Genomic DNA, 19,608 nt, shown 5'->3' with positions numbered 1-19,608 from the left:
GGCTTGTTTTTGTTTTGAGTGTAAAGTCTGAATAAAATTGTTGTGAGAGGCTGGTTGGGGAGAAAATGCACATGCAGGTACATTCAAATTGATTAAATGAAGAAGGAACAACACCACAAAAGAAACTCCTTCTAGCAGTTTACAGCTTCCCGTAAAGATTAGACCTTTATTGAGAAAATTCCAGGTCAGCTTATGGCCGCACAACCCGCCGTCTCCAGCCGGGCCGATTATTGAATTGAGTACACCCGCAAACACACACACACACACGCACACATACAGAGCAACTGGAGCCCTGTTGTGAGGCGACATTGATGACGCGTGTTGGATGGGATTATCTCTCCAGCTGTACTCTCACCCACAGAGAAGTGGCCTCAGAGAGCTCGCTGTGGTTTTTCCGTGCACAGATAAATGCTCTCAAGCTTTTTTTATGGCAAGTTCTGTGATTTACCAATCACAGGAACACCACAAACGTCCACCGGTTCAGACATGGGTTTATTTCTGTTTGTGAGTTTAGTGTTCACCTTGTTTTTAGCTGCAGCAGAAAGAATAATATGACTCTGGCTCATACATTCTTAATACACAGAGGGGACCAGAAAGTGGCTTTGAAATAGGTCACTCACTGCAGTGATAACGCGGCGCTGTATCAGCAACAACGTGGGAATATGTCTCCCTCTGTTGGTCTGAGGCAATTATTGCAGACACGATAAGAATCACTGTTGATGCTCTAACAATGTGCAGCACCTAATGGGAGGCAATAAACGTATCTGAAGGTATCCTGCAGTACCTGGCACAAAGAAGTTGGCAGCAAGTCCTGCAAGTTGCAGGCTGGGGCCTGCGTGGAAAACACTTGTATAGCACATCCCACACACATCCCTGATTGGACTGAGACCTGCGCGAGCACCCTGACTACCCAAAGAAAACAAACCATCATGCACGGTGTGTCCTGACACCTTATCTTTGACCTGCCTCATCTGTTGCACTGGTCAACGCAGTCCAGCCTTCGCGCAGCTTGTGCATCAGTTATCGTTGGCCACCTATGACCCTGTTGCTCACTCACTGCTTAAACCACGTTTCTTCGGTGCTGGCCACGGCGGACCGAGAAAACTCCACAAGAGCTACAGTTTTTCTAAAGAAAAATAATGCCTCGCGCTGGCAACACAGTGCATTTGAGGATAAAATGTTCTGGACTTAATAGTTTTTATCTATCTACCAACCTATCTGGTCAGAAGGGGGCAGTCTCAATCAGATGCCTCTGAGACCTCCATGCTGTCACTCATAAGGAGACAGTGCAGTATAGATAAAGTCAACAGCAGGTCCTTTCATTACACCCACATACTTCCTTTGGTGTCTTTATTTTTCCCTCACCTATTAAACTGATCAGGCTTTAAAATGGTGATGACACAGCGTGTGGTGCATTTCTTTTTACTGCATATCAGTCTCAGATGGATCAGCCATCCTTCATTATCATATTGTTGCCATGGCATCTCAAACTCAGGACAGGCAAACTCCAGCGGGAAGCCATGCATGACAAAGAGGTGACGAGAGGTATGAAGTGCTCCGGTTGATTGGGACGATGCGTGGCAGCCAGCGCGGAGTTCAGTAAGGAGCAGAGAACAGTTTAGACAGAAACTCTGGACACCAGGGGCATGCGCACGTTGGACGCTATGAGCGAGGTTTCAGTGAGAGGGCTTCTGAATGACAATGGTAAGACCCGCTATGCAATTTTAAACAGCCCATCATTGTGTATGCAGATTACACTAAGCTGCCGGAGCCTTTTCTTCCGTCGCTGCTCCTCTTAAGTGGACTTTCCCTCTGCTTGGAGTGTAGCAAACTGCCTGACACTCATTAAATCACTGCTGTTTGATATTCACTAATTTATTCCATTTGCACCGACACGGCCTTATTGGACCACGCTGCGCATTTTCTGGTCAATTCCAACTTTGTCCTTAAACATTGATGAGTGCTGTAAAAGCCGATTACACTACGCCCGTGTTTCTCTCTATCAGTTCAGTTTAATTAGAGGCTTGGGGTCCCTGCACTTTTAGAAGTTAAGCCTCGAGTTGAGTGATCACTGGTTCAGTCTGGGCCGTGGAAGAAAATAAATATATATTTTTATGTATGTGTCTTGTTTTGCTCTTGTCGTGGGGATATTTGTTTTATTTGGACGCAAAATGTTTCTAATATACGTATCGTTAAATTTTTAAATCAAGACCAGATCTGCCGCGTATAAAGACGAGGAGAATAACTGAAAGTCAATGCGACTCAACTTTGCACTGACTTGGCTTCATGACTGTGCGCATGTGTGTGAGCGGAGCAGCTACACGGAGGTGAGGTGAGCAGGTCAGTCAGAGGTGGACCTTTTTCCGGGGTTGGACAGCGGTCCATTATTTATTCATGCTGATGTATCTGAACGGCCGCCTAATTGCACCATGAGGAGCCCAATTACGTACAGGGGCCTGCGGCAGCACAGAAAGTGGACTGTGGATCATATGTCTGATGCCGTGCGTCTTATTTACATTTGCAGAGCTCGGGTTCGGCTATGTAAGGACACAATGTTTGTTTCTGTTTAGATGCTCCTTGGATGAACAGATGCAGGGAGGACGGGTAAATGTTTACAGGTCATAAGTTTGATATTGCTGAGCTGATCATGGCAGACAAAGGTGAGGCCTTTATGAGGTGTTTTTCTGTATACACAGGATGCATTTGTCATATCGGCGTACTGTCCCCCATCTCTTACAGTGGACTCCAGTCAGGGTGACAATACCAGCTCTGTGGAGGACAAGGTGATCGTCTCTCATCAAGATCAAACCAAAACGGAGCTCCTCTCTTCTTTGCTTCCTCCTCTTCACTCATCTTCTCTTCCACCAGGTGAGATGCAACCCCGAACCGTTCAAATCGTCATCTAAAAATGCTCAGCCCTCAAAGTGCAGCTTTGGTTGCACCGTGGGTCAATCGGGAGCCGCTGAAAGAAGCGGTTAAGCGCGGAACAAAGGACAAGTGCTTTTATTGTGAAAAGAAAGGCGCCGCTCTCAGATACACTTGTGTGCGGCCTCAGGTTGCAGTCAGCTAACTGAGCTGTACGCGTCAAATGAAGCGGAAAGGAAAAACAATGTAAACGGCAACTTTATCCTGAAGTTTGACTTTCTTGTCTTCAGGGACGAACCCTTTTGTCACAGCCAACGTTTTGACATACACAAGTCAAACAGGTGTAAATAATAAAAGTAATGATGTCTGAATTCCATTCAGCTGCTCTCAGGGTCCTGGTATTGTGCGCGCTGACCTTCTGTTGTTCAGGAGAGAGTGCAGTATCGGTGAACAGTATCACTTCTCATGGGATGCACCGAAACTTACACATTTTCCTACTTGACTTTTGACACAGTTGATTGCATCCTCTCTCCAAATTGCTCCAAATACTGACTCTCATTTTCATGGGCTTTTGCTGTTTTCTCCCCTCAGTCCGCCCTCCATCAGATCGGGTCTTCTTGCAGGCAGCAGCTTTTTTCCAGCAGCTGCACACAGAGAAGTCGGTCGCACATCAACGTCTGTTTTATGGAAAAACGACAAACGCGCCGGTGCCGGAAAATGGAGACAAACCAACGCAGGAGCAGGCTTACCAACTGGCCTTTAACACGCTGAAATGTAAGATGTGTGTGGATTTCATGAAGCGAACGATTTGGGATATTTCAGTTTCATAATTTTCGCTGGGCCACTCATCCAGACCGTAAGGAGCAGGGCTGATGGTTAAAACCTAAAGTCAGGGAGAAATTAATTTGATCTACTCTGCTGCTACCTCTGCAGGCCTTATACACTGCTCCTATAAGCAACCTTATCAGTATAATGAATAGCAGTGGAGCCTCAGAATATGTCGAGTCCAATATTCTGAATAGCCCCTTCAACTGCAGACTGTAGATTAAATAGTATACGGTCATATGTTTCATTTCTCCATGTGGCTGCAAATTGCTTGAGCTGGAAGTGCAGCAGATGTCTGTTTGGGAGGTGATAAGAGGTGCCTGCCTCACAAAAACATAAAAACACTTTAATGCCACGATTACTCACTACTATAGGAAGCATACACGTGGGTCTACATATGGGATTTGACCTCATATGCAGGGGGGGCATTAGATAGATAGATAGATAGATATATAGATAGATAGATAGATAGATAGATAGATAGATAGATAGATAGATAGATCTCATTTATTCTGAAAGTCTAATTTATGTTCTACAGATTTTCTATTTTTATATTTATTTTCTATTGTTTTTTTTAATTTAAAGCGCAATGACCGGAGTCAAATTCCTTGTATGTGAACACATACTCGGCCACCAAAGCTGATTCTGACTCTGACCTGCTGAAGAAACACAAAACTATATCAACACTTCAGTTCCTGTCATTTCTCAGGCCGACAGGAGGCCCTCAAGGAGCCACGCTGAGACCGGAAAAGTGGCTCATGACATGTTGTGACACACCAGCGACAGAGCCAGGATTGCTGCGCCATCCCACAGTATTCTAGCAACATGAGACGCCCTAGCGATGGCACGACCGAGGCACGGTATCAGTTGTGCCATTTCTTGCTTGTTGAATGTAGCCTCCTAGTTAAACGTAAACAGATATCGTGCCATCACTATGCTGTGTCACGTCAACTGAATGCTGTGCCGCGCCACGAGCCACTTTTTGATCTCAGTGGTGCTGCCCTCAGTGGCTGCTGACAGCATATAGTTACCACAGACTTCCATGACAGTCCACACCTGATTGAACTCTTCAGACAAAATCCCATTACATGTTATGTGCATGACTATTTAATGTATGACAATCAAGACTAATATGTAATGGATATGAATTATCTCTATGGAAGTAGAAAAGGATATGAAAAGAAAGAGGAAAAGGTAAATGAAGCGGATAACGACATTTATTAATCATACTAAATAGCGAAAAGTGACGTTTGACCATCGAAGAATTTGTTCTTTCTTTCTTTTTAAAGTTGACTAATATGTGATGAAAGTAGAGTCGACTATCACACATAAAAACACAGTAGTAGAAATCAATGCTTTGCAACTGTCAAGTTCATGTTATTGACCTGAAGACACATTGAAGCTCTCACACAAAGGAAACTACGCAGGCTTTTCTGCAACAGAAGCTTTAACACAGGCGACCGTCAGCTGTAGAACACGTCAACACCATGAACACCGTCCATCTGACACTTCTAAATATGACGCTCTCGCAAACTCTCAACTCTAAACACATGAGCTCATCAATACTCTACGCTGCAGATATGATTATCCTATAAGTCGACACTGCCAGTAGCATTTAATAAAACTTATATATAAGTATATAATACTTTGCAGCCTTTTGTGAGCTAGGATAGGACAGGATAGGATAGTGCAGCGCTACATCTCTGAAGCGTTTTATGTGTATTGCAGCTAAAGTTCTAATTAACAAAATTCATCAGCAAATTGTTGATGTGCGGCCTCCTCCTCTGTTATCGCAGGACATTTAGTGAAGTTGCCAGAGAGGATTTGGGCTGTTCGTCTGCTAGCCTAAGTGGATACCTTTTCAGATGAGAATGAATTACACTAGCACTGTATTTCAGGTCTGACTCACATATTCTGCATGTCAACGTAATATAGGCTCCATCTGTGATACAGTATCACACCAGGGCTTTCAAGTTTTGAATTTAGCTTGGAGTGAGATTTATTTATTTTTTTTACTGGGGGAGGGGCTGTTTAAAGGTAACCTACCACGATTCATAAGCAAATATCCTGCAAAGTTCCTAGACCGTAATAAGCAACTATTGTAAATAATAATAATAATAATAATAATAATATCAATTTAAGTGATGAAGTGATTACCAGATCTCGGACTTCCACTTCCTTTTCTTCTTTGACGAGTGCACATTTTCGCGTTTTTGTGGAAGGCATGGTTAGGGCGGTCCTATTTCACCTGGCAACGACAAATACTATTTTCTGATTGGCTGACCGGCCGCTGATATTTTCCCGTTGGTCGCTGATTGAAGTAGAGCAGTTTGCCTTTGCCTCAATTTATTTAAGTCTATCTGCGACGTTTTTTTTTTGTTTTGTTTTTCAGTTTTCGGTGTGAGAAATGTCATGTGCGGCGTGAGAGCGTGCGAACTTACTGAAATGCACGTGAGACTTTAGAGTCCTGATCACACACTTCATGAACCGTAGTTTGCTGCTACGTCCCCATGGGCTCCTCACCTGTCCTCCAGGAGGCGTCTCTGCTGTTATTGTCACGTGATCAGTGACTAGTCGACTTCCTGCCTAAAGCGTCATGGCGCAGCAGTAAAGTTGACTAGTAATTACAACCCCCTGGTGTTTTCCCCCTAGATAGACTCAGTTTTCAAACAGCTAGTGGAGAAAGAAGCATGTTTAGCATGTTTTTTGAGGAGGAGCCATTTCTGGACTTGGTGTTGATGAAAAATCTAGTAAAAAAATAGGTTGGGTTTGGGCTGATATATATTGGTGGACCAGAAACATGACTCCTCGTGAATGCTAATGTCCCTGCCTTATAAAAAAAAGGGGCCTCCAGCATCTTGTACCTTGATACGAATACTGATGTGGCTGGAAGAAACCCATTTTGTTCTCACCATGAGCATCTGTGTCTCTGATGAAATTCAGCTGAGTTCGGTCCTTCTCTTCTCCTCCTAGATCAAGATTTACTCGAGGACATCGTTGCTGACAGCCGCTTCCACGTTTCTCAGCAAATTGTGAGTCCCACAAGACTTCGCAACTGAGCGTGAAACCTGCATCTGATTAAACAAGCTGCACGCTGACTGTGAAACTGTCTTCGAGTGAAGTGTTTGTGTTGCCTCTGACCTGAATGAGTGCGTCCTCTCAGAACATGGTGAAACGTTGGTGAGGGAGACCGGGACACAGTTAAAGGGCCATTTGTATTCAGATCTGTGTGTAGTCTGGATGGTTATAGATGGCAAGTGATGCATACAGGAGAGAGGCGGACGCACTCTCCGACTGGGAGACTGTGAATTACACCATAAAACACTTTGCAGTGACAAATACGTGAACGCGAAGACACATTTTGCTCGCCCGCGTCAGCGTGTGTGTGTGCGCGGTAATGTTGATTTTATTGAGGGATGGCTGAAACATAGAGAATAGGAGGAGAGGTCGTTAGTCTGTAAGTGTGACTATAAAAGCCACCTCACGGCTCTTTATTATTCAACACACATCTTTACTGCAACAAATGCACACACACACCTTGAGAAGGGGAGCGTGCGCACGAGGTCATAAACAAAAGCAAGGGAAGCGTCTGGAAATAGTTTCTCTTGACGGTGGTAAAAGTCGGTATTATTTTATATTTTAAGAATGAAACACATGAAAGGTGTCACTTGTAATAATGAACTGTGTCGGTCAAGTCTGTTTCAGCTTTACGGAGCATTTTAATGTGTTTCCACTCGTTGATTTTGTTCCCCGCTTCGCTTCGACACTTTGCGCTACTGGTTCTGTCTCAAGCTCCACAAAAGACTTTAAGGAGGGAGGGAAGACAAATGACCATCAAACATTTGCATGCGGGAATGAATCAGATAACCAAAATGTCCTTTCATCTTCTGTAACCACGTCAACCTGGACCATGTGACTATTATTCATCCAGGTTCATACAGTAGGTGGGTATATGTGGATTTGATGCAGGTTACTGGCGCACACCTGCCAGAACCGAAACACAGAAAGACAAGCAACTGTACGCATCTACGGCCAATTTAGAATCACTAATTAAGCTAACAAGCCCTGTGGGCGGAAGCAAGTTAGTCAATTTGAATTTAACTACACAAAGTGTTCTGGTTACCTTTATATATATAAATATATATAAACACGACTTACCCACTCTGTTAATTATGAACATGTTTTGCAGTCCAGTGACCTGTTGCCGCTGGCGATGGTGATGCTGTTTGACTTCCAGGACAGAAAGTTTTCGTTGCGTGAACATTCAACGAACGAAGGGCAGGAGGTTATCCAGGAAGTCAAGGACCTGGAGGGGAGTCTGCAGAGGTGTGTGTGTGAGCGTAGATACTGAGCGTTAACATTAACACTTTACTTAATGCAGCTCTGCAAAAGTCACAGGCCACTCGTCAACTGTAGCTTAAATCAATTTAAGCTCAAGCCGAAGTTGTAAGGATGACATGTTTGTGTATGTGTTGATTGCAGGTGTAAGACCAAGCTGGCAGCGTCTCTGGCTCGCTGCAGAGTGAAACAGAGTCTGCAGAGTGTCTCCTGCTTTCTGTCCAAGTCTGTCAGGACCAAGCATCACAGAGCAAAAGGTCTGCCGGTTTACGCATGGATCAATACTCTCACAACCAGGTATCTCCTCGTTGCCTTCAAGCTCAGTAAAGGTGATGCTTCTTCTGACTATGCTATGAAACGCCGGTATTTGACTACTCCTTTGTCCGCTTCATTACAGTGTATTTGGGAGCACACAATAAAAATGTAGCTGTGAGTTTAATGGTCAGTGAAGTATATGAGACAGAAACCTCCAGCATTCTTATAGCTTGAGGGTAAAATGTGCTCCCCAGGCTGTTGCTGCAAAGCTGAAATACTTTAAACCAGACAACACTGATGTATCTGCACCACGCTGTGTACTGCATTGGAGGAGCGCACCACCGGAGTGTGCATCCAGAATAAACCGTCCACTTTTTCCCCCTTCCCTCCAGCCTCGAGGAGGTGTGTGAGGCGTTGCGAAGCGCTGGCTTGCGTGAAGCGGCAAACGTGGCTGAAGTCAAGGAGTCGGCGTTCTGCAGGGACCCTCTCTGCTCAGACACACTCGTCTTCTCCCGGCGTCTTCATGCCCCGCTGCAGCACAGCGGCCTCCACAGCGCACACGTACTGAACATACAGGTAGGGATCTGTGTGCAGCCAAGTGTGAGCTGAGAGTCACCTATTAGGAGCAAAATGTTCTACAGGAGAGGTACAACCACTTCACTCTTCACGCTTTTTATCGCAGTGCGAGTATTGATTTCTAAACTTACTGGCGTCAAAGTAAAAGTAAAAGGTGGAGTTAAAAAAGCAAACTTTACTGGTGAACGTCGGTGGATATGAAGAGGTCTGAGAGGACAAAGCTCAGATTAAAGTCCACCAACGATGTAAATCCGTGTTAGCAGCTGCAATACTGTATATCAAGATATTTACAGAGCATGGATGAATAACGAGTGAACGTAACCGCAGTGGGATAAAGAAAGCGTTTAGCCGTTTACTCCAGCGTGACTTCCTGTTGTGTGTGAAGTGATTTGAGTTAAATTTGATTAGCACCACAGCAGTCTATGGTGCTGGAGGGAACAGTGGGTGTGACACCGTCTCTTTTTGCAGGACAGGAGTGTGTGCGTTGCCGTGAGCGCGCTGCGTCCCCTGCTGTTCGAGAAAGGCGATGTCCTGGTGGCCGGGTCCTTTTCCGCCCTGACTGTGGCGCACATAGCCGCAGCGGCCGCCGCCCGCTCGGGCCGAGTGTTGGTGTGCGGCCCCGATCACACGCCTTCACAAGTAGAAGAGATGCAAGAGCTACTCACACAAATGGACCTCAAAAGTGAGTCACGGTGGGAGGGACAGTAAATATGTGCTGTGTTAGAATTAGCCTTAAAATTACGAATCACTTCACTCGTTCATTCATTTGATGATCATGTTACTGAAATGTACGTACTGCAGCCTGCGTAGCAGTAAGTGAACACAGCACCATTTCAGAAAGAATCCTCACCATCCACACAGATGTTTACATGCACCAAATATTAAAAAAATATATAATGTTCCTCTGAAGCCTCTTAAATAAATAAATACAACATAAATATTCATGTTCACATGCAGCAGTCCCAGATTAACATGTCCTTTAATGACCAAATGGTAGAGGTTGGCATTGAGATTTTTTGGGGTATTTCATAAAGATTGAAATTTGGTGTGCCTTGCTTTCTGAGCTTTTCGGGAATCCATGCCAGGAGGCAGTTTATGTGCAACAGCTTTAAAAACCACAACTGAGATAGAAAATCCAAAAGTGCCTCATATACTCTAGTTCAGAGGTCTTCAATGTTTTTCAGTCTTACCTGACTGGTGTATTGACAGATAAAAAAAAAAATTGACAAGTTAGAACTTTAAACATAGCTAGAAGTAGTAGGGACAGTGAATCACCAAACCATTTCTCTCAGTAGTTGGCTGATGTGAGCGAGCTACACAGTTAGCTTCTCATCTGCTGATAATGCAGCATGGGTCTAGGATTTCACAGGATTCATGTTAATGTGTATTTACAGAAATTTCAATTTGTAAGGGATTAATTGTGTGAGAATATAAAAAGCATATTTTTAAAAATGTCCAATCAACCAAAGATTTCTCGACCTCCCTTCAGTACCTCCGTGGAAACCCTAGGGGTCTCGGACCCCCTGTTGAAGACCTATGCTCTAGGTCCCCAGGCGAAATCCTAGATGCACGCTGCAACATCAGCAAATGAGAACAGTGTAGCTCGCTCAGCCAAGTTTATGTTTAGTGGGCCACTCTACTGTTGCACATGCTTGAAATAAAAAATGAAGAATATTTGAACCTGTGTGTTACTTGAAAAGCTTAGTAAATAGCTGCAAAATCATAATAATAATGTAGTTATAACTAGCACTAGGCCGAGTTTTATATAGCACATATAACACATAAAATAGGTAGGGAGTCACTGCTTAATCTGTTTATTAATTAATTTGGAGGTCCCTGACCTGAAAAACGTTGAAGACCCCTGAACTGAAAAGAAGTGTGTGGTTCCAAAGTTAACAGCCTCCTATAGCCTACAGCTTAATATGTAATATAGGACAATGAAGCCTGCTTGTTTTACCTCAACTTGATACCTACTGTATATATCATGTCGCCATATCCCCCACTCTTGGCGTTGGTGCACAGAACTCAGCGGTCTATTATTTATGACACAATATAACAGATTGTTAATTGACTTAATGCTCCTCCACATCCCACTGTAGATGTTCGAGTCCTGCCAGAAGCTTTCTGCAGCCTGCATGAGTGGGATGCCTCCGTCCAGCGGTTAAAGGTCGTCATGGTGCTGCCCCGGTGTTCGTCCTCTGCCCTTAATGACCCTGTTCCCACCATCTACAGCGAACACGGAGGTATGCTCCCTCTACCAGGAAGGATGCAATTTCAGAGAGTGTACACTGTAGCTAATGTGTCTCACTTGGATGCTTTGAATTGTGGGTAATTCCCCCATAAAAGTGTGCAAAAGGAAAATTGACAACGACCATACAGTGGTGGCTACAGGGGCCGCGAGCTAATTTCACAGCTGCGGCTTTCACAGATGTAATGTGACGTAAAGTCTCTGAGAAATTAAAAGACTGACACTGGAAAAAGAAAGATGATAAAAGGAGGTAAATGGATTCTCCTCTGTTCTACTCTGTTAACAGACTGGGATCTTCTGCCAGATCTGTCTCACGGTTCTGTTTCCAAGAGCAAAATGCACAACCTGACCACCCAGCAGGCTCGGCTGCTCGCACACGCTCTCACCTGTGAGTACGTATTATAAAGCGCTCACGCTCACATGTGTGGACTTCTTCAAGAAACCTTCCGAGGCATGAAACGCGATGCGCTCTCTGTACAACGAGCTCTCTCCTTTTCTTCATCTGCTCAGTCTCAAAGGTCCAGACCGCGGTCTACTGCACACGCTCAGTGCATCCCGAGGAAAACGAACAGCTGGTGAAAAGGGTGTTGGAGAAAACACACACTCCTCCCAAACTGCTGCCCTTCAGGTACGGTGAACTCACACACACCTGCTGTCTGTGTGCAGGTGTTAATTGTGTGTCTATTAAGCGTTTAATTATTCAGCCAGGCTTTGTGTTTCTTGTCCGCAGGCTTAATGTAATGAGAAAACAGGAATTAGTCATGAACAGTTGAGTCACCACAGGGCTAATCTGGGTCTACCCAACTAGAAAAATATTTTTTTTGTTGGATAACTTAGGCTACTTTTGTACCATTCATTGTTTTTGAGTGATGATAAATCTTCCCTTCTTATCTAACATGACAGGTAACTGATGGCACCCAAAACTAAATGTCGATGATTTAACCTTACACCCAAAAAGAGAGGCAAAAACATTTCTCAGACATGTTGTCCTCATAAGGAGAGACTTTAGTCTGCCGTGTAACGGTAGCAAAGGGTCAATGTACTTGTTTTTTTATGCTTATTAACTTTTCTAGTTGGATATGACATGCAAGTTGAACAAATTCAGAAGTACTCGTTTGAGGACAATAGGATTTCATTGTTTCCATTTAAATAAACAGTTCCTGTTCAAAGATGATGCTTATTTTATATATACTTTTTAGGTCCTACTAATCCCAAATACCTAAAGATCTTAATCTGAATCTGAATAAATGCTCCAATCATCCACTATATTTACCATTACTTTAAGTTTACTTTAAAGAGTTTATCTGCTCTGTCTTATTTGTCCTTAATGGAGCAACAGTAAGAAAAAAAGTAGATAGTTGTTAGTTTTGTTCAAATTGAGATATTGATTATTTGGCTGGAAAATCAATATGCAGTCTATACATACAAGTGTGTGTGTCTGTGTGTGTGCAAAAGACACAGTGAGAGGTAACTTTCACCGGACTGATGACAATATAAAGGATCAGCTGCGGTTGCCGCGGGGACTGAAGATAATCCTGCAGTCGGGGTGAACGGGGTGGAGAGGATTTCAGAGTCAGTTTCACGCCTCCTGCTTCACAAAAGTCATTCACTACGCTCGGTCCTCCTAAAGGAAACCAAATGTTATTTTATTTGGTCGCATAAGCTATATATATATATACATATATTTCATTATTTATTATTTTTTATTGTCAGAATACATTTGCACCTTGAAAAGACAAGTAGCATTCTTTACCTCAGTAAAGTGAGAGAGTAGATGGGTTGTTTTTACACACTACAACAACAACTGATACCAAACACCAACATATACAGTATACTGTCCCTCTCAGGATGTTATTATATAATATATATGAGCTTCAATTTGGCTTAAGTCTGTTTTACTGCCCGATTTTTTATCAGGGGCACCTCAATTCACTTTATACATAAACATGTGAAATATAAGAAAATTAGAAATAATTAGACATAAGAAAAGCCTCTGTTGTCATTGTATGAATAATATAATGAAATAATAAGATATCCATCCAACGATGCTTTTAAGAAAAATAAAATACAAAGACACATAAATAAATCCTTGTTATCTCTTTCTATCTTTCTACTGTAAACATCTAATATACAGGCAAAATAAATAGCTTAAAACATCATTTTAGCATTAAAGCTCCAGTCTGAACACTTTTCTCCCCCTTCTGGCAGTGAGAGTAATCACACAAACACTGTCGACACGTGCACAAGACATATGCTAGTACTGGGGATCTGTCTGATCTGACTGAGACTGATGCACCGTGTGAATTTTTCTTAATGAATGTAACTAATAGGAGACGCCAAAAACTTTTCACAAGGTTTGTTGTTTATTACTATCACACTTAACCTTATCACGTCAGTTGTGCGGGAAAGGGAAAAAGTCCATATCCTAAGGCTGGTGTCGGGGTTTTGAGTCATTTCACAGACATTGTTTCCTACTCCCACAAGCTATCTCGCTGAAGTGGATTACCTCTTCAGAGAGGACTGAAACTCGATAAGGGTATACATCTGTTACATTTATTCTACTTAAACAAGACATTATTAAACTGTTTCAGTATTTTTATTGCTGAGCAAGAGTCTGGGGCTTTTCAGACTGTATATATTGACTGTCGACTGTAGAATGTGTTTTGTAGGATACATTTCTTTATCTTTTTTCCCCACAAGCTTTACTACAGATGTTTATAGTTGTAGCCTGTTGCTAAATTAATTACTGTCAGCTCAGTGATGTGGGAATGTCTCCACAGATTCCACCAAATACACTGACTTATCTTAATCATCACTGCACAAATGTATTACAATATAGCTTTAAAGAGCTGTATTGTGTTGCTTCAGTGGTTTAATTTCTCACTTTGTTCCTGTGATCCAGAAGTGTATCCATACGCTGTCACATCCGAGCCAGATGTGTGGTTACAGGTACGACAAAGAACACATTAGACAACCCCCAGTCATTATCAGCAATATCTTGTCTCCTAAAATAGCCTTGTGTGGAGACTTTCAGTGTGAGTGAAGGTCATATCTGCACGTCATTTCCATATTTTAACAATATTTAGACAGTTCCTGGTCTGAATATTCATCATCCAACATTTACAGAAATATCTAATGCTGAGAATGCTGAAGCCAGATGAATTCAGCAGCGACAGCTGGCAGCACAGAGGCTCCTGAACAAGGACGTCCAGCTGCTCCGAAAAGGACTAATAATAGGAATAGCAACCCGATCCGATCATTTCTCTCTGGGTATAAATTAATGTATTGATGGTCGTGTGCGGTAAACATCAGGTGACGAGTTTGAAACGTGGGGGAAGCAAAACAACTGTCACACAACTGTCATCTTCTTCTGATGAATGAATGAACTCTGTTATATTCTCCATTTTCCATTAACTCAACACAACTGCCAGAAACACTTCGTACACGTCACAAAAACTCCATTAGAAGTGAACTATTTCACTATAGTTTCAAGTAAACAATGTCAAATTGTATCATTTTCAGGCACTCTGAAAATGATGAACCCACCTAAAAGCCAGTCGCCGCCAGTCCTCCCGTACTCTGATTCGTTCTCATTAACCTTTTCCGTGAGCTGTCGTCGCTGTGCGGTCTCACCTGGCGCTGCTTCTCTTCTCTCTCAGGGTGAACGGTCCAGTTTTCCCAGATGACTCTTCGCCAGGCGACGCAGCAGAGCCCAGGTTCTTCAGGCTCAGGCCGTCGCAGTTCACCAACGGCTGCTTCATCGCCAGGCTGTCTCGACAGGTGAGAGACGAGGGAAAAGGGAGTGTGGAGGCAGAGGACAAGGTTGTTTTTAGAGATTGAGGGCGGACGTGTGGTGTGTGTGTTTGTGCTCCAGTATTTGGTTGTGTGTGTGTGTGATTGCTTTGCATCAAGACCTCCCAGTAGTGCTGAGGCTGCAGTCTTTTACTGTCTGTCTGCGGAGAGGTCAGTCGGCTCTGCTTGTCTGCACACACAACCCCCCCACACACAAACAGAGACACACACACACACACACACACTGCCTATTGCCGTCTTATACCAACATACCATAAAAAAAGTTTTAAAAATGAAAAGTGCCCGAGCTACTGAATCATTTCACTTCTTCAGATCAAAGATGAATGAATATTTCTGTCGTTCTCTCACACCTCGCTCCAGCTCCTCCAGTGTTTCTGCATCACATCCATCCTTTTGGCCCCTCCCCTTCCTTCCCTCGCGCTCCACTCATAAAAACGAGAGAAATACAACAGAAGGAAATGAGATGCTGCATCTCTGATCCCTGCAGCTCAGTAAAATGGTGCATGGAGGGGACTCAGCCAGACTGTGTGTGTGTGTGTGTGTGTGTGTGTGTGTGTGCAATCAAAAGTGATTCAGCCCTGTGGCGTTTTTATAAATTGCATTTGCATGAGCTGAGTAACACAATCAAACGGGTAATTTATGCAGTATGTCCTAATCCTGCTGTTTTAATTGCAAATTGTTGCAAAACTTTTGGGCAGTCTAATGGCGGTGAATTTCCTTCTGCTGGATGCGAGATGCTCCGGCTGATTACTGAAAGATAGATACTAAAACTATATCAAGTATCACTTCAAAATATATGTGGTTTAAAATTAAATTTCAAGTACACTTCAAGATCAAGGAGACAGGGTTGGCAGCACCACACGCAAGTCTTGACCAAGAGTTCCCCCAAAGAGGAATCAGATGAGAAAAAAAAAAAAAAAAATCCCTTTTTTACCGGCAAGGACTTGCAGGATAACCCGAAGAAGAAGAAACTAAATGATCAGTGCAGGCTGTAAGAAGAGCACTGATTGCCTGCCGTGCAGCTCTCCATTCATGAGAAAGAAATTCAAAAAGACTGTCCTTGAGTGGTCATCTCGGTTGTGAATCCTATCGAAAGTGCTTGATGTAGTTCAAAAAACAAAAACCATGGCTGCACAGAGAGCCTGTTATATGAGCAGTTTTTGCACCAGGAGTTTGTTAGAAATTGAAACAGCTTGCTGCAGGTTATAAATGTCAAAGTGCATAATTCATTAAATCTCAAATATTATCTCTGGTGCTATTACTGAGCTCAGTTCCACTCGTGTTATTATTTTTTGTGACTGTTAATTAATCCTTTTGCAGATATAGTTCATTAACTCACTAAGACTTTTTTTTAGTTTTTTGTTTTTTTAATTGCAGCTGTTCTTTTCCAACCATTACCCAGATGCAGATCTTGCTGTTCTGTCCAGCTCGGTGCAGTGATTATAAATCTAACGATAATGTCTAATTGGATCAACACATTCAGACTGAGGAGCTGTGGCTGCGGATTTTGTTCACAGCTCCCCAGGTACATGATTAGTCAGGATCTTGAATATACATAATGGAGAGGCAGCTCCATGATGCCTATTCAGGCTCAGTCAAAACAGCAGGGGTTTGAAGGAGAACATGTTGTTAAGGTATGAAAAATAAGATCAAGGCCCGTGGCACGTCGGTGAGCGCCTGTGACCCCACACGCAACTTTCATGACCATTAATCCATCCAGCGAGACGCTATGTTTCAGTTTGGGCCAAATCAGCTGACTATCACCACTCGTCACGATGATAAGGGGCTAAAAGTGACACTTCCATTATAAGATGATCCATCTGTCTGAAGCATCTGGTCAGTTAAACGCGTCTGACAGGCTGCCATCATTCACGCCGCTCCCTCGTACACTGTAGTCTCCCGCGTTTTACCTCAAACTCTCATTCTGGCAGCGTGATTAAAGCTCTGAGGCTCAAAGCTGTCACGGTTAAGAAAAATGGAACGGCAGGTAAAACTCGAGAGAGTGAATTAAAAATGCGTTTGCAGTATTTTAAGCAGCGCGCCGATCATCATTTAACTTTTGCTTTTAGGAGAGGAGAACGTGAGGATGGAGGCAGGCGGAGGTCTGGGTGATTTAATGGGATTTCTCTGCTGTTAAAGACACTCTTTTACTCCTGTAAATGTGATCTAACACAGATTTCTACACACAGAGAAATGTTTGAGTGGATGTATGTATTAGTATTAGTATTACAATGAGTCAAGGTCCTCAAAGAATAAATGAACCCCCAAACTGAACAAGAGAGATTAAGCAGGGACCCCTACATGTGTTCTATGTTAAACTCGGCCTGGACAGATAAAGAAAATCAGTAACAGATTCAAGTTTTAATTAGGGACAGTGAATCAAGTCATTTTGGCCTCAGTAGTTGGCTGATGGGAGAGAGCTGCACCGTTAGCTTCTCTTTTGCTAAAACTGCAGCGTGCGTCTGGATTTCACCTCAGTCAGTGTGTAATATGTGGCCTCGTGATTGGCCCAACAGGGATAGGGGCGGGGCCTGCTGTGTACAGGAGACTTTGATTGACAGGTCTAGTGTGGGGCTCTGTGTGAAACAGTGAACTGTGGAGACAGCTGCTGTGTCACTGAATGAGTCCCTTTACTAAAATATGTTGGATTTTTGTGTATTTAAAGGAATTTAAATTATTTAGGTAAAATAGAGAAAAAAAAAATATATGTATATAAAAATGTCGCCGACCCCCTGTTGAAGAACTATGGAATTAGTGATTCACTGACTGATTGATTTCAATGAACCCCTCAGTGATTAATGGATTGATCATTGTGAAGTTTTTAAGTCTTGATTTATTCTACATTGTATTTTACCACATATTTTCATATCCCTAGTTACTGCATTCTACTGTATATAGTAAATCTTATATATACTTTTTGTTTACATATTTACATATGATCCTACTGTACCAAATCTATGTATCGTCCTCTAGTCTCGTCTTATCTAAACATTAATGCTCCCTCAGGCTGATCCATGATAGTATGACTTTAGTCCATATTTAAATTATACAGGCTTTGAATGTGGTTTCAGTGTAAGCTAGCAAATGCTAACAAATTTACATGGCCTCAGTAGTTGGCTGATGGGAGCTGTGAGTCCACATTAGCGTTGTGAGCATTACTCAAAGTCGTGGAGCATATACAGTGACATATGCAGTGGCTATCGCGTTGCCTCCTGAGTTATATCACACATTTGCTGGGATGTTGGAAAGTAGAGGACATCACCTCCTGAAATCTCCCCTCTCCAATACCGGTCCTCTTTATGGCTGTCGTTGTGCTTTCTTATGTGCACCTCGTTGGTGCTATGTTACCCTGGAGACTTGTAGTTTTAATGTGTTGCATCTTCCCATTAAAATCTTGAACTGCCGTTGCTTTTTCAGGCGGATCCCACCAAGGTAGACACAGTCCAGGATGTGCTGGCAAGGGCAGTGGCGAAGGGCCTCCTGGGGGGCATCATTTCTGAACAGTCGAAAACTGGCAAAAAGGGCAAAGGCAAGAAGAACCGAGCGGCTTCAGCGGGCAGCAGGCCTTCGTCTCCCTCCAGCGACGAGAGGCGAGAGCGAGATCCAGCGGAAGAGGAGAGCGGCGAGGGAGACTTCAAAGACAGTGAAGAAGAGGGTGATGATAAAGGAGCAAAGGGGAAAAAGAAGAAGAGGGGCCGTAAACGACATTCAAAACTAGCTAAGAAGGCGGGTGCGCCCAAAAACAAACCAACGAAGAGAAAACCCAACCAGCAATATCACAAGAAGCATCCGTCAAGAAGTAAACCAAGACGAATACCTCGTCTCACTCTGACGTTGATGTCCTCTTCCAAACCCCCCAGCCACTTGTCTCCAATCACGGCTCTCGCACACAAACTCATCGTCAATCCAGCTGCCAAAGCGCAGCAGTCCCCTCCTCCCGCCGGAAAGCACCCTTCACCCGCTCGCCCCGCACCACCGGGGCCCAGGAGGCAAAACTCCCAGCACGAAAGAGCAGAGAAGACGTCGAAGGACGCAGCCAAGCCAGGACGAAGGGTGGTCAGACCGGGGAATGTGAAGGCGACACAGGAAGCACTGAAGGCAGCAGATTTTGTCCTGCCGCCGATTTCATCCCCGTCTTCTTGTTCTCTACGCAGCAGGAGTGGCAGTTCTCTCTACAGGCCGCCATCACACACCTCCAACTCTCAACTCGCCAACATGTCGGCATCTTCTTCCTTAGTCTCCCTGCCTGGATTATAAAAAACTGAATAAAATCAACATTTTAACATTTCAGTTTTATTTAAATTATTGGACTACAGTGAAAGATATTGGTAATTTCTTCTTGTGATGAGAAATAGATAGATTTTAGTACTTTTAGAAGCCGGACTTTATTATTAGCTCTATGATTAGCTTATAATATAATGTTCATTTGTCCCAAATTGATATTTCATTTTACAGCAGTATAACCAATCAGCCACAACATTATGACCACTGACACTGACCGTCTTGTGACAAAACAGTGTTCTCCTGGGAAACCTTTGGACCTGGCATTAGTGTGGATGTTACTCAGACATGTAACACCCACCTAGACCAGACCAGGGACCCCCACCCCATAGTAATGACACCCCTTGATGACAGCAGCCATCCCCAGCAGGATTTAACACAGGCACATAACTCATAAACCAGGAAAA

General features: G+C 43.4%; 1 protein-coding gene across 1 annotated transcript; it reads left to right on the top strand.

Annotated features, from left to right (window-relative positions):
- Positions 1-2,092: 2,092 nt before the first annotated feature.
- Positions 2,093-19,455, top strand: LOC125004362 (putative methyltransferase NSUN7). Its single transcript, XM_047578905.1, has 13 exons — positions 2,093-2,660; positions 2,740-2,868; positions 3,457-3,639; positions 6,664-6,722; positions 7,880-8,016; positions 8,173-8,325; positions 8,676-8,859; positions 9,328-9,541; positions 10,959-11,102; positions 11,394-11,495; positions 11,618-11,735; positions 14,767-14,887; positions 18,338-19,455. The coding sequence occupies exons 1-13, from the start codon at positions 2,609-2,611 to the stop codon at positions 19,175-19,177; spliced, it is 2,436 nt and encodes an 811-aa protein (XP_047434861.1). The 5' UTR covers positions 2,093-2,608; the 3' UTR covers positions 19,178-19,455.
- Positions 19,456-19,608: the final 153 nt, after the last annotated feature.

Source organism: Mugil cephalus, chromosome 2 (assembly GCF_022458985.1).
Source record: "Mugil cephalus isolate CIBA_MC_2020 chromosome 2, CIBA_Mcephalus_1.1, whole genome shotgun sequence".
In the NCBI taxonomy this organism is placed as follows: domain Eukaryota; kingdom Metazoa; phylum Chordata; class Actinopteri; order Mugiliformes; family Mugilidae; genus Mugil; species Mugil cephalus.
This window is presented reverse-complemented; position numbering and strand designations above follow the sequence as displayed.

Bases quoted from the DNA above. Each gene is read 5' to 3' on its own strand.
- LOC125004362 (XM_047578905.1), top strand. From the start codon at position 2,609: ATGTTTACAGGTCATAAGTTTGATATTGCTGAGCTGATCATGGCAGAC. The intron at 8,017-8,172 runs GTGTGTGTGTGA...TGTTGATTGCAG, and splicing joins CTGGAGGGGAGTCTGCAGAG to GTGTAAGACCAAGCTGGCAG. The intron at 11,496-11,617 runs GTGAGTACGTAT...TCATCTGCTCAG, and splicing joins GCTCGCACACGCTCTCACCT to TCTCAAAGGTCCAGACCGCG.